The 15,284-nt window shown below is 39.0% G+C and overlaps 1 protein-coding gene across 1 annotated transcript; it reads right to left on the bottom strand.

Annotated features, from left to right (window-relative positions):
* Positions 1-790: 790 nt before the first annotated feature.
* On the bottom strand, positions 791-5,049 carry mterf2 (mitochondrial transcription termination factor 2). Its single transcript, XM_042496426.1, has 2 exons — positions 4,998-5,049; positions 791-3,071 (listed from the first exon to the last, which is right to left on the bottom strand). The coding sequence occupies exon 2, from the start codon at positions 3,043-3,045 to the stop codon at positions 1,918-1,920; it is 1,128 nt and encodes a 375-aa protein (XP_042352360.1). The 5' UTR covers positions 3,046-3,071; positions 4,998-5,049; the 3' UTR covers positions 791-1,917.
* Between the last annotated feature and the right edge of the window lie 10,235 nt (positions 5,050-15,284).

Consider the following 15,284-nt stretch of genomic DNA (forward strand, 5'->3'; position numbering starts at 1 on the left):
AAGTCAACTGCTTTTTGAATAAAGATTGCAGAGTACGTTCAAATAATCCACTTCTGAATCAAAGGAACCTCATTTGCCTTCCTTTTTTTATCTCATCATGTGGGTGCATTTGAATTCATTTGAAATGATAATGACATTTCAGTAGTGAAATGGCTTATAATAAAGTGTCTCCATCTGTAAAGTAACAATAAAAATCTGAGACACAGTTAGATTTCCTCCCTGAGGGGAACAGTTGTGCTGCCAAGAACATTGTGTGAAAATGAGACGCTTGCACGAGCTGTAAATAAAATGCTTTGAAAAGCCTTGTTTGTCCTCAGTTATACTCAGTAATACATTTGATAGACGAGTCAGCGCTTTTGTCATTGCCCAGTTATGTCACGCAGCGCTTTGTACAAAGTTATTGTTATGAGGTAACTTGTAAATAAGCTGTACATTTTTTTTTATTTTTAGTAATCGGCTGCATTTTCCTTAAAAAGCGTGATATATTTAGATGTCGTTGCATTTGTCTCACTTACTGATATTCCTCCTAACTATCCGCACCTCTTTTAACAGAAATTTACACATGCAAGAAAAGTGAGCTGCTTTTCAGATGTAATGCCATCAGACTCACTGAGGAATTGTGAGTTTTCTTTGGTTAACTGTAATTTAATTAGATGCACTTTTGCATTTGGTGTTTAGATTCACTCTATGCCTGACGATAGGAAAATTGGGGCTTGTCAAATGACTCACAAGAAGTTTGTTAAATGGATTTTGATGACTTTTTATTCCACAAGGTTGGAGATTTTGGCAGCAGAAATTGAGTTCAAGCCAATTCTTGTCACTGTAACTTTCGCAAGTGAGAAATCTCATATCAGTTTTGAGCACATGAAGAAAAATCAATTTAAGTCTGTCTTTACACCCATTAAATATTTCATTTTTAGACTATTTTCTGGCGTCAGTTCAGTCTGCACTCTTTGGAATCTACATTGTCAAATTCAAGTGACATTGTTGTAATTGGGGCTTCAAAATATTATCGAAATTGCAATAACCAAATAACGAGCTTACATTTTTTACAAAAGGTAAAATGTGCAACAGTGTTTTAACACTTTAGAAACATCACCAAGATAATACCATTCCTGTCCTATAATGATACTAAAAAAAACATATTCCTGCTGTTATTACAAAAAGATTAAATTATTGCAATGCTCTTTTAACCGTCCTTCCGAAACAGTCAATTCATAAACTTCAACTTATCCAGAAACTAGATGCTACACTTTTAACGAAAACGAGGAAGGCGGAGCATAATACCCCGGCTTTAGCTTCACTCCGCTGGTTCCCAGTATCTTTTAAAATGGATTTTAAGGTTTTTTCACTTGTTTTTAAAGCTCTCAATGGTTTGGGACCAGCATAAATTGCAGACTCTCTGTTATACTATAATCTTTTACGAGCTGTCAGATCTTCTGCTGGGTTTTTAAACACATGCAATAACACGTCTTTACATAGTCTAATCTTGTTGTCCTTTTTGTGTTGCATCTTTATTGAACCACATCCTTTGTATGAAAAGTGCTCTATAAATGAAGGTCATTACCATTAGTTATTACAAAATACCACCATAAATGAAACATTGTGGTGTCACAGAGAGGTCCCAGCCTACAAATCCTATTCCAGACAAAAGGAAAAATAGTTGTTTGGCACAGACTCCAGCAAAAATGCCATTTTTTTTTTTTGAAAATGAAATTCAAAAATTATTCCCACCAAAACTGTGATTCATAACCCAATCAAAATATGTCAAAATAATTGCAATAGGATTTTGTTTTTTATATTGTGCAGTCCAACTTGTAATTTTAATCAGTTACTGACACAGTATCCAGTTTATAAATAATTAGTACATTTCCAGTTACAGCTTTAACTCACTTGCATTAGTCCACACAGCCTTTGTCAGTCATCTCCTCTCAATGGAGCGACAGGGTTAAAAAGCGGTCTCTCTCTTCGTAGCTGTAATTTTCCACAGCTCATCTCAAAGTCCTTCTTAGTGCCATTAAGGACCTCCAGACTACCTGTCCTTACGTCATAACGGTGCGCCCTTAGTCTCTGAATGCGATAATTCACTATCTGTGTGGTCAGCTCCAAAACAGTCGGAGTCTCTATGATTTGAGACATGCTGATCCCAGCGCTGAGGAGGCCCTTAAAGCGCTCAGCTAGAATGTCATCGGGGTAGTAAAGCAGAGCCGGGCAGTTGAGGATGATGTCCCGCAGCTCTGCCTCGGAGCAGCCAATTGTGTCCTGTGAGTACGACAGGGTGCGGTGCATGCTGTCTGGGTTCAGCTCTGTGACAAAGCCCCTGAGTTTGGAGAGGAGGTGGAGGAGCTCAGCCGTGCTGAAGCCCCTGTCTCTCAGGAACAGCATGTTCTGCCTCAGCACCTCCGGAGGCTTGAGGAGAACATATGGGTTCTGACTCAACAGCTTCTGAAGCCAGATCTTCATGTTGGCCTCCTCCCCTCCAAGCTCCTGGTAGGCCTGCTGGAGGGTGCACACCATCACCTCGTTCTGCTCTACGGGCCGGCTGAAGCTCTGGGGAGCGCTGGCCATGAGTTTGGTGATGATTCGCTTGTTGAGGTTTAAGCTCTGGAAGTAAGCGATGTTGTTCCGCTGGTTGCCATGGTGACTGGAGGAGGTGAAGAAGGAGGCTGGGAATTTCTCAATGATACCAACCAGCTCTTTCTGTTTGGGGCACACAGAAATCCACAGCTCCCTCTGAGCCTTCATCTGCTCTGGGTGACAGAGGACCGCCTCAGGGTGAACTGCTAAGATCCGGGCAATGACGGAGCCCGAGGCTCCCATGTCCTTCAGCAGGTCAGCTACTTCCTTAGTATAAGCCGGGCTCTGATGCAGCACCCAGCCTTTAAGTTTCCGGACCTTCTGAATGTCGACAGAAAGATCATAGAGAGCCTCCACGGTCTGCTGGTTCTCTGCTGAGTTCAGCGTTGCACATGGTCTCAGGTGTAAAGGTAGAGCAGTGGCACGATGACACCGGAGGCACAGGGATGTTGTGATCAAGCGCAACATTGATTCAAATTCCTGAGGCAGATCACCTAAAGGAGCGAGAGAAGAAGGAAATCCGGGGGGGTGAAAACAAAAGAGGGAGCTAAAATAACTTGACACTTAAAATATCAAGTGGCAGTGTGAGCTATATCTTGGCAGCTTGAGTAGACAGTTGCAGTGATGCACAGTAACATTCCCAATTTTATAGAGTAACTAAACCTCTAAACCACCATTTTTTCCAGTTGAAACCCAATATACATTTGAGTGCAAACAGTGTCTGGAATTAACTCACCTGCCAAGGGGGCTGGCAGATTAATGAAATTCTGAATTTAGATTTATTGATATTTTTCCCTACTTATTTGACCATTTTCTAATGATTTTTATCTCTCTCTTAAAAAAAAAGAAGCTAATTTTCAGGTCATTCTGACATTAATCCAAGTTTCAAATAATGTAAAAGTATTGACAGACAACATTTTTCACCTGAAAACCTAACTCTTTTTGTAAAGTGATAAAATCTCTTAAAAACACCTTGAAATTCAATCTCCCTGCTCTGATACACAGGGTACCCAGTTGTTTACTTTTTATGCTATTATGGGTTACATCTCGTCACAGTCTTGCCTTCATAACATACAACTCCTAACAGCAGATAATGGTTATTCTGCACAGCTGGTGTCAGATCTTTTGCAGTGGAAAGTGGAAAAACGTGAGCAAATTTGTCAAGGTATCAGTAAATGACCCACTGCAGGGCTCTAACACATTTTCATCAACATTTCAAAACCTTTCCATGACTTTTCAAGGACCCATGACATTTTTTTCTTGCCCCACTTTTCTTAAACATATCAAATTCAAACATAATTTTAGCTAACCAGCATACATGAAGAGAGAGACAGGTCATGGGGAGTGAAATGAATACACGTATGTGACGCGAACAAAATGTTGTCGTGCACATATTAGAGCTACATTTACATCAACAGCGTCAGAAAGTAAATTTTTCATTGTGTTACATTAAATGAAAGGCCATCCACCCAAGATTACCATAGTAATCTAATTACACACAATAAAAATTCCATGACTTTTCCGAAAATGTATATTATTGTTAATCCTGTGAAACCTGAATAAGCATCGATTAGTTTGTGCTGCGTTCAGACGTCTTTCATGTGTTTTTTTGAGCACTGAGCAAATTGGTTTGATTTCTTTTAAAAACATAGAAAAAAAGGCAAGAAATAAGTAGATTTAGATTTAGAAAACTGTTTATAATTATCAGAATGAAATGCACAAACATGTTTATCTAAGATTATGTTACAGAATTATTATTTTTAAGCACTGTTTCAGGTCACTTATATATTCTTTACTTTCCTTTTAGTCTGGCAATTTTAAGGTAACTTTCTTGTACTTTCCACTGATCTGTTGCAAACGATTGGGTGAAAACAGTTTGCTCGGGGTTCAAAGGGTTAAGAATTTAATTACTTTTCCAAAACGTTCAATTATTTTGACTTATTCCATGACTTTCCCACGCCTGGAAAACGTGATTGTGGCATTCCATGACTTTTCCAGGTTTTTCATGACCGTGGGAATCTTGCCACTGCCAATCAAAGTCATTCATAAACATGAAAAAGTAACTTTTAGCATAACCTGGAGCACTTATTAACTGCGTTGAGCAGGTTCAAAACATACTAATATCTTAACAGAGTTTTTGCGGATAACCGGGTACATTAAGCCCACAGTTTCAGAGTAACAACCTCTTTGAATTAACTCTACTGTTTGATTAGTGAAAACATGCTAGATGTTTAGCTTGCTAGTTAGCTAACTGCTAGAAGCACATAGAGACAATAGCAGTGCCAAAAACACCACTGGCATCGCGAGACATCCCGGGATTAAATTATAAAACCTAACTTATTACCGTCTGTTACTGTGGACAGAGTAATACATCCATCGTGTAGATATGTTAGACATATTTTCGTGGGAAAATAATTTACCTTTAGCAGCGGTCAGAGGAAGTGACGTTTTGTTATGAAATATATTTTTCTTCTACTGTTGGTTTGTGTTGTTTTGTGCACCACAGCGCCACGCAGAGGCGGTGACAGACATTGCAAAGAGGCACAACTGAGACCTTGTATAAGTAAATTCAAATGTGACCCTGAAATAACTTTGATATTCTCGAAGAAGGAAAAAACATTACAGATGCAGATTGCATAAAAGTGTTATTTGATTTTATGCTCCCACTGCCCTATTTCATCCCTCTTTTCAAAGCTCTGCTCTTTTATTGCAGCCCATATGTCCAGTAATTAAATAATTTTGGCAAAAGTCTGTATCTCAAACAGCAGTTGGTGCGCCTCCAAACCCTGCAGCATACGGGGTCCTGATGAGTGTAATCAGCACAGGGCTGAATTGGACTGAACACACGGAGAGTTTTCTCGCAGTTGGTGCTTAATCATGATGCTTGATCACAAGCTCTGCAAGCTGTTCCCTCAGCAGCACGGAAGCTGCTGCTGTGGAGTGGGTAGCCAGGTTCATTATAGTTTATGTACTAGTAAACAGATGATATGCCTCTAAGGAAAACAGGTTGGTGCTTCTTTCTTTTTTAATACCCAATATGTTGAGAGGACTGAGCTGGTCATCAGAGTGCACTGATAGTTATTGTTTCGAAACATTGTGCCCAAGAACAAGCACAGACAAGGGAGATGTTCAATTTTGCATGTGTTTCATGGGAAACGCTTTTCTTTATAGAAAGAAGCAGGGGCATAAAAAAACATGTGGGCCTGCAGAGTAAACAGTGTCATTCACGCTCCCTCTTTTTGCAGTCAACCTGTTAAATGTTAGTTGGCTTGAATCATGGGTTTCAGCAAAGTCACGCAATCAAAAGCAACCATCTCTTGCTACAAAGCTCCTGTTGTTTCTGCAGGAATGACTGAACCAAGAGTTACAAATGCATGCATTGATCTAGCACTGATGAAAGAAGTATGCAGCTAATACAGAAAAATCTAAATAAAATATAAATAAAATAAAATAAAATTAAAATAAATTTTTAAAAAAAAAATTAAATGCACCCCCAAAAACCTTAATAATTACTTTAAAAATATAGAAGATGATCTCACTATTTATCAAGATATTTGTCAATTAGTATTCTGTCAATTGGCTAATTGATTAATCAGCTAAGTGTTCCAGCTTTACCTTCATAAACCATTTGGTAATTTAATTTATTTTTAAAAAAACATAATATTTTATAAATTCTTTTTATATTTTTATGCAAACATCTTAATTTGTAAAGCAACTACAGCTGTCAGATAAATGTAGTGAGGTAAAAAGTATAATAATTCCCTCTGAAATGCAGTGGAGTAGAAGTATAGATTAGCATAAAAGGAAATACTCAAGCAACATACAAGTACCTAAAATCTGTACTTAAGTGCAGTACTTGAGTAAATGTACTTAGATACATTCTCTAATCCAAGTTACCTGATCTGTTTGGGACTGTAATCCACTTGCTCTCAACTCCCCCCGATAAATATGTAGCTGAGGCAGGATGTGTAACTCACCCAGGCTCGAAACAAATAACCACATACTTACTGTGACTTCAAAGCAACTGTATCCAGGTTACTGCACAGTCCCCAAAACTCAGAGAACAATGGCATCAACGAGAGGCACAATAGAGAGTCTCAGATGAAACATTGGCACAGAGAGGTAAACAAAGGCAAATAAACTGGAAGAGGAAAGGAGAAGTTTTTCCAAACTGCCCCTGAGCAATGAGCGAAATGTGGTTCAGGCGTCATGCAGATGCTCCCAGTCTGAGCGCTGTTTTGAGGAGTCAAGAAATAAAACAAAGGTAATTTTGTCCAGAGAACTAACCAAAACGTGTTACTTTTATCCAGTTACTTTCACTAGGACTGATCCATTCATCCATCCTTCAATATGAGTGACTTTTCAAAACACAGCCAGACATCTTGTAAAGCAAACAGCATATTTGACCCGCATGATACCAAAGCCACCACCAATGCTTGTCCTCTGTCATATAATATCAGGGCAAGCTGAGGGCATTTACAACCTGAGAAACCGAAAGCCAGAGATAGAGTGCCCGCTTTATCAAGAGCACACGGACGCCGAGGTCCTTGATAAAGCAGACTTGAATAACAAGAGATGACCTTTTATTGTTTCATATTTCCACCAACAATCATTGTCATTCCTGCCGTAAGAAAAAATAAAATCTGTTTTACATTTATGCACTACAGGTTTGTGGCTGTGCAGAAATGTGTTTTTTTATTGTTTATTTGCTGGAAAGCGCCTTTAGACAAGGCTTTATAAAGTAAAGGAGACAAGTGATATGAGAAGTAAGATACTTGCTGTGTCCTGTTGTTTAACAGTAGATTAAAGTCAAAAATGTGACTTGTGGTGACATATTAACTTATTAGACAGAAGAGCTGGCAAAATATCTTATAAGCAAACAAACAGAACAGTTTAGTATTAACAGATACTCCCTCCAACTATGCTTTGCGAATAAAAAACAGATGGGCGTGGGTTTCTTATCAATATTGGGACGGGCAAATACAACATGTGTGGTTTGAGGACTTGAGGACCTCCACCAGAGGATTTTGAGCATCAAATACTTTAATTGTGGTATTTTTTATGCATCAGTGTGTGCCTCATCTGCATCAATTTATGGTGTTCACATCTTTAATTCTGTCAAAGTAAAAGTCTTCTCCTGCTACGTTTATGTTTTTGTTGGGGGAATTGAATGCACACAAAAAGAAAATACGCCTTTGTATGTGTTAACATAGAAAGACAGTTAAGATCTCTAAACTTTACATATTGGCAGTGATGGATGAAATACCTGAAAGTTGCTCTTTAGTAAAAGTACAGATATCTTACCAGAAAATGACTTTCTTTTTAAGATGTAAACCTCCTTAAAACAAAGCCTACATTGCTATGCATGCCCACTATACAGGACCATACGCAACCAGAAATTTGCTCCCGTTCATTATCTGATAAAAGGAACTGATTCACTGCACAAAGCATGCTGGGATACCTGCAACTAAGCTAGTGGCACAATGAGAGAGCATAACAATATGCTCACATCAAGACAACCAGTCAAGTTGCAATCACATGTGACTGGCAGGGCAGGGCAGACGCAAGTTTTTGTGAATTGGTCATGTATACTGAGCATACACTGCAAGGCTAAAAGAAAAACAAGTTCACAATTTAAAGCATTTAAAGAAAAGCTTTGACCTCCAGGACTGACACAGATGAATCATTACTCACTCTTTTTGCTCTCTGCTTTTGCATCATAAAGTCTGTCTCATTGTTAAGTGGAATTCTACTCATAGGGCCACTACCATGTAGCAACTGATTTTAGGTGCAGCTTGAACTTCACTAAAAATTGAAACGTAACTGCAGCTTCGAGAGCACTTGTTTGAACCTGGCTTTGCGTCATTAACCCAAATTTATCAAGCTTAAAACACTAATTCACTAAACCTTTCAACTTTATTTTGTAGCAACAAAGTAAGTAAACTGCTTAGGGGAAATTTCTTGGACTAAAAGTTGACAGAAATATAAAAACTCAAGTAAAATACAAATACTTAAGTACTGTGACAAAGTACCAATACTTTGTTACATTACACTACTACCAGTAATACCAGTAATACCAGTAAGACGAACAATTTTACACTCATTGGTTATGATACAAAGTGCGACATTATGAGGTCCTTGGTAGAATGACCAGATTGTTCCTGAATACTGATTGACCTGAGGGCATTTTGATTTTTTTCACAGCTTTTATGAAGCCTATCATATGACTCAGCTACTGCACAATATGAACCAAGAAGACACAGTTCCTTCCATCTGAAAAACAGCACAAGATTGAATTAATCCTTTGTGTTTCCTCACAATGCCAAAGAACATAATATGATACTTCTAGATTTACTTAAGATTAGTCTGCTCACTGAATAAGAGCATGATTGTACAGAAAACACACACTGCATGCATTTGCAAGTCATGCTTGCTTAACATGCGTGCACATAAACACTCTCTGTTAACTGCTACCAGGTGACCTTGCATGGTGGCTGACAACACCCACAGCTGGCTAAAAACCTGTCCGTCAACACAGTTAATGTACAACCAGGACGCTAATGTTTTTTTTAAAATGTTTTGTCTCTTGGCTATTGTTTCGCCTTATTGGCTGTCTCAGACTTGTCACAATTCTATAAATGACTTTAATGACTTTAATGACTTCAATGCGTTTCCACCCACTCCTGTCACTCAGCGAGTTAGTTTGTGCATGTCTTTGTGTTCCTACGTCTGTCACTCCGCGGCTGAGAGTGTGTTTGTAGGTCTGAGGAAGAATGTGGAGGAGGAAACTCATATCAGCTGGAGGCGGACCCAAAGTGGCAAACCAATGTGGATACAATAAACCAGACTTACTGCAAGCACCCTCCCCGGAGTGTGACAAACACATGGCCCGGGACAGACAGACAACATGATTTCTATCAGGTTTCTGGAGTTTCTGCTTCTCCTCCTCCATCCAGTTTACAGTCAGGAGGCAGAGCCAGTGTTCAGAGCAGAGGGCACCAACATCGAGATGGGCTATTGTTTCGGAGTGGATTATATTGTTGTTTATAGATGTGCTCCAGAAGGAGACCAGCTGCTTGGGAACTCCTCGGCCGACAGTGCACCCATTACACACCCGGCAGACCTCCAGGGTCGCATCCACATCAATGAACAAGAAAGCTTGCTCGGGCTCCGGATTAGCAAGCTCACACCCAAGGACTCTGGGATTTATAGAAGGGAATGCTGGAAGAACCGGACACGAGTAAGCCAGCACTTACAGTGGCTCTTTGTGTGCAATGAGGAGGTTGATTCTGAGGAGATCATTGTGAAGGCAGAAGATGGAGGGGCTAAGCTTCTGTGCAAATCCACTTCCACTGGTTTGGAGGGAACCTCTGTGCGCTGGTATCATGAAATGTCTCCGTCTTATGAGCCGAAACTCTTCCTGGATAGCAGCGTGTCACTGGACACTGAGCTGCAGGGTGTCGAGGTCAGAGACAATGGGGCTTCACTCTTGCTTGACAACAGCACGTTAAAGTATAACCATCATTTCACCTGCCTTGTGAGCAAAGGTGAGACGTGTCTCAGTTTCCAAAGCATGTCTCTACCAGACCGCAGCGAGAGCAAGACCATTTTTGCCTCCCAAGGGGACAGAGTTGTACTAAAATGCCCCTTTGATGGTGACAAACAGCAGTGGGAGACACCAATGGGGACTATCAATGGTAGCAGCGAGAAGATAGCACGTGGTGACAAATCAGAAGACTTCTCATTGGTAATTCCTGCCGTCTCTGATGAACATATCGGGGACTATTCATGCATTTCATCTTCTCTTGAAATGCATTACTTGCTGGTTCTTTGCCCCAAAAAGGAATCCCAAGAAAAAATTGTTGCTGAAGGTGGTAGCATCTTGCTAGATTGTGATACGGGTGCACATAATTACCAAGGGGTGCAGTGGCACCGCAGAGGACCATCGAGCGAATATGAGCTCATCCACGACTCAAACGACAAGTCTGTTCCCATCCCAGAGGATCTGAAGGGCAGACTCATTCTGTCTGAGAATGGCTCCTCATTGATCATTTCCCACATAGAAGTGAAAGATCGAGGGGAGTACTTGTGCATTGGTTTAGGAGGCACTGAGTTTTTGGAGGACACTGAATCTTCCAAATATGATTATTATGAGGAAGATGCTGGGGAAGAGGATTTCAGTGATGGTCTATACTGGGAAGACACACACAAATGCCTCTTTCAACAGAAGACCCTTTTGAGCGTAATCAAGACACGAAACATTGGTGTGAATTTGGAGCCAGTGCCTGGAACTGGTCCCACAGCAAATCCACCAGCTAATGTTACTGCCTATGCTGTGGGGGGTGGACTGGTGGGACTGCTGGTGGTTGGAGTGATTGTGGCTGTGGTTGCAGTAAAGAGGGCAAAGGCCTCACCAAAGCAGAGAGAAGCAGCCTCTCGCTCTGGGCTAAACACGACCAAAGACATAAAAATGAACATGGAGCCTGATTGTACTCAGAGCTTAACTTATAATGATGAATAATGTGTTTAACAGCGTTTGTAAAGTAGCTCCAATGCATTTTATATCCTTAAGACATTAACTGTGCTATAAATTAATCCATAAATCACCTGGTGGTGATTGTGAAATGGTCATATTGATACTTTTATTTTCATGTTGATGATGCCTCTCTTCTTTTTCGGTGATAATGACTTACACTGGGTTTCATGCAGTAAAAACTGATAAATGCAACATCATTGTTAAAAATACCATTTTGTCTTGTGACTGAATATAAGAACATATCATGTTTCTGAAAAGAAATGTCAACAGCAAATGTCACAAAGTCATTTGGTACAGCCAATATGTTGTAAAAAGACACTGTGTTATAAACTTATCTGACACTTATCTAACACTATGTCTGTAACGTGACATTAAATGATGACTAAAAACCAGTCAGCCTGCTCACCTATCAGCAGACTGTTTGGTGCCAATAAGGCAGAGTGTAACAGCCAATAAATACCTGAAGCTTCAGTGTCAAAAGAATCCAAACAACAGAATGTCTCTGTGATACTGTTATTGTCCAATGTGCTGACGGTAGTGAAGAAGGGAGTAGTCACTGTAAGGCAGGTTGAGATAGTGGATGGGTCGTAAAACCAGCTGACTTTCCCCAGGAGGCCAGTGTTTGGAACAAAATGACCATTTGTAAATCAATTCAAATCAAATCAGTCTGTCATATTACTTTGAATTTGGGAGGAAAACTGTTTTTTGAACATGTCTCCACAGAAAATGAACACATTGATTTTTTGATAGGCGTCTACCTTCAGCAACGGCAACACCATGTTCAAACACCTGTTAACAAATTAAAACGCAACTTGTGCAGTATAATCCAAGTCTCATTTATCCAGTCGTGTGCTCAGTGCTTCCCAATCACATACAATTTCGGTAAAACCTTACTGGTTTAAATTGCACTGAAAATAAAACATATCTAGGCTTTTTACAAAACCAGATTGCAATAGTTTTGTTTTTTATTTAAAAAAATGTGTGTATAATCTCATGCATGTGAGGAATGAATGACTGTCTTGATGATTACCATGCAAAATTGTCTCATCTTTCGAAAAGATCATCAAGGAAAAAGAAGCTAACTAAATAAGTCCTGCAGCTTTTCTGTTTTCAAAGGATCATTGTGAAATTACCCTCCAAAAAGTGTTTTCCTTAAAATGTTAGGATGAACCACGTCTTTTAGCTGCGTATAAAACCAAAGACACTCAAGCTGCCAACACTACTTGTCATTGTTTCCAAAAAAATGTGTTATTTAACTACAAAAAGCAAGAGGAACAAACAAACACCTGAGAAATTCACATTTAAGTAGCTCACATTTCTGTGTGCAAGTTCTTCTATCTTTGCTCAAAATATACCTTAAGCTGTTTCATCCAACACTACACACACAAACTGCAATACTGAATCAATATCTGCTGTAGCGCCTGAGTACTGAGCAAGTTTCAGCACACTGCTGCAGAGTGAATATCACTATTGATCTAATATTGAATTTTATGTTTGCAAAACACAAAATGGGATACAGTATGTAAAGTGATTGTACGTGTTACTGACTAGCTGACTGTGTTCATATTGATTCATCTGTGCATTTTATCATACATGGTAATATATAGTGGGATGTGTTGTTTATATATATATATATTTCTTTTAGACATATGCAGTTGCCACGGTGCCAGTGTGTCAGGGATTTGAATAAATACTTTCTAACTGGAGTGGTTCATTATCATGTAATCTTAAATTCTCAAACTGAGAGAACAAGTGCTCATTAGACTGTGATTATCCATTGAATCAATAATGTGTTAAATGTTTATATGCTGCAGTCACAGGTTGTTTAGCCAGTGGATGTAGACCCTGAGCTCCTCTTGTGCTTTCTCTCCTGTTGTCAGTAACTACGGGGCCAAGAAAGGCTCCTGTTCTCCTCTTACTACCTAACCACACTTCATAACAAATGCCAATAAAATGTGCTGCTTCTGCTGACCTCCCACAGACAAAAGTCTACTCTTCACATGAAAGTTTTGAAAGTTGTGCATTAAATTTTAAAAAGTATATTGTTCATTATTTACACTATTTGAGTGTCTCCAGCATCACTATCACAAGCTGCTGTACACAAAGTGAATCTGACTCTCAGATAGCTGCAGGTTGTTAAATTGATCAATACATTTAGTTTGCAGTTGGACATGAATATAACATTTGCATTTTATAGCCATAAGGCTTTCATTTATTGAACCTTAAATAACGGATCTTTACGACATAATAAACTGGAGGGGTTTATAAAATCAGTTTTATAAGGTGTTTAAAGTCTTTCCTCAGCAGACTGTCCATTTTAATAGTTGATGCAGTGTGAGTTTAAGCTTCTCTATCTGCAAGGAGACGTTGTTTTACCGGGATGGATTTTTGTTTGTATACTCTTCCAACTACCCAAATCACTTTTACACAGCTTGTCACATTCACCTGTTCACACAGAGATTCATCCACTAGTGGCCGACGATACCATACTAAAATACCTGCTACTTAGTTTAAACATTCACACGCACTTTGGAGTTCACGAACATTCACAAGCATTTTGGGAATCATCTCTTGCTCAAGGATACTTGGGCCAGACCTGCAGACAGAAGGAGTCAGGGATCAAAACAACCCGCTCTACCCCCTGAGTGACATCAACGATGACTAAACGATCAAAAATTGGATCCATTAGAACATTTTATATCACACAACCTCAGAAAGTAGTCATAAATATTACTGGAAACTCTTATGGGAATTATGCTCATTCTTGCTGAGAGTAAGATGAGAGAAATTACACCTCTCTCCTTTCTGTACAATAAATATAAAACTGCTGCCAACAGCTGGTTAGCTAAGCTTAGCACAAAGACTGGAAACACAAAACAAAACAGTGATGTCTTAACACTTTGCTTAAAATGTATGGATATGACAAACAAAATGTGACCTTTTAATAAGCAAGCTTTAGGGGGCTTACTGGCCAATTTCCAGGGGTGTGGACTCCAGTCACAATTTTGATGACTTCATAATTGACTTAAATGACATCATTTTGACTTGAAAATACTTGATACCATTTCCCAAGCCAATTTGGAAAGAAAAAGTTATCCCCATTTTTCCAAATGGGATGAGATGAGTTATATACAAAAAGACAGAACAGAAACATACAAAATGAATTCTATTGTGGTACTGGTTAATAGTGCTAAATAGTAAATTACTAAAAAGTAAATGTCAGCAATACTTATTTATGATTAAGTTCAGTCACATTTGTTTTATCAAACTTGTTGCAACAAATAAATACACGTTTTAAGAAATATTCATGATTTTTGTAAATTTATTTTTTAATAATAAATTAATTATTGATTATTTTTCAATCAAAATTATAATTAATAATAGTTAATTAATAATAATAACAAATATTTATTATACATTATAGCTGTTGTTAAAATGGCATTACATTTGCTGAAGAGTGCATTATGACTTGTTTAAGACATCATAAAGTTTAGGACTTCGGACTTGACTTGGAACTTGAGTTTTAAGAATCGAGACTGACCTGAAGCTTGCAAAACAGTGCCTTTATTGCAGACTTTTTCACCTTTGGACAGAGCCTGGCTAGCTGTTGCCATCTGTTGCAGTCTTTATGCTAAATTAAAATTACATGGTGGCTTCATGCAGTGGTATCAATCTTGTCATCTAACTCTTGGCAGGAAAGTATATGAGCAAAATAATCCATTATAGCTGTTTACAATGTAAAACTTCACCTTTGTCCCCACTATCTTGAATCAGCCACTTTTCCTCTAACTGAAGGCCTAAGACTCTGTTGCTGTTACTTCTGACACAGGAGGTCAGATTACATTCTGCACACTTGCATACTCAAAGTGCAACCAGCAACGCAGCAACCTGCTGCAATATTGATGAGGCTTGTTGTGCTAAACATTGTTACATAATGACCCCCCCCCCCCCCCCCCCACAAAAAAAAACAAACCATTTTTGTGATGCTTGCTGTTGCAAAGCAGCACTGGAGTGCTGTTGACACTTTCCATCTTGCAACACAATCTGGAGATGTTGCGTTTCAGCAATATTTTCAGCTGCCAGATTCTATTACTCCCACACACTTAACCTTTTGGAGCCCTGATAAATATTTATGTTCCACAGCAGTGCCAATACATCCAAAGAAGAAATA

Source organism: Plectropomus leopardus, chromosome 11 (assembly GCF_008729295.1).
Source record: "Plectropomus leopardus isolate mb chromosome 11, YSFRI_Pleo_2.0, whole genome shotgun sequence".
Lineage (NCBI taxonomy): Eukaryota > Metazoa > Chordata > Actinopteri > Perciformes > Serranidae > Plectropomus > Plectropomus leopardus.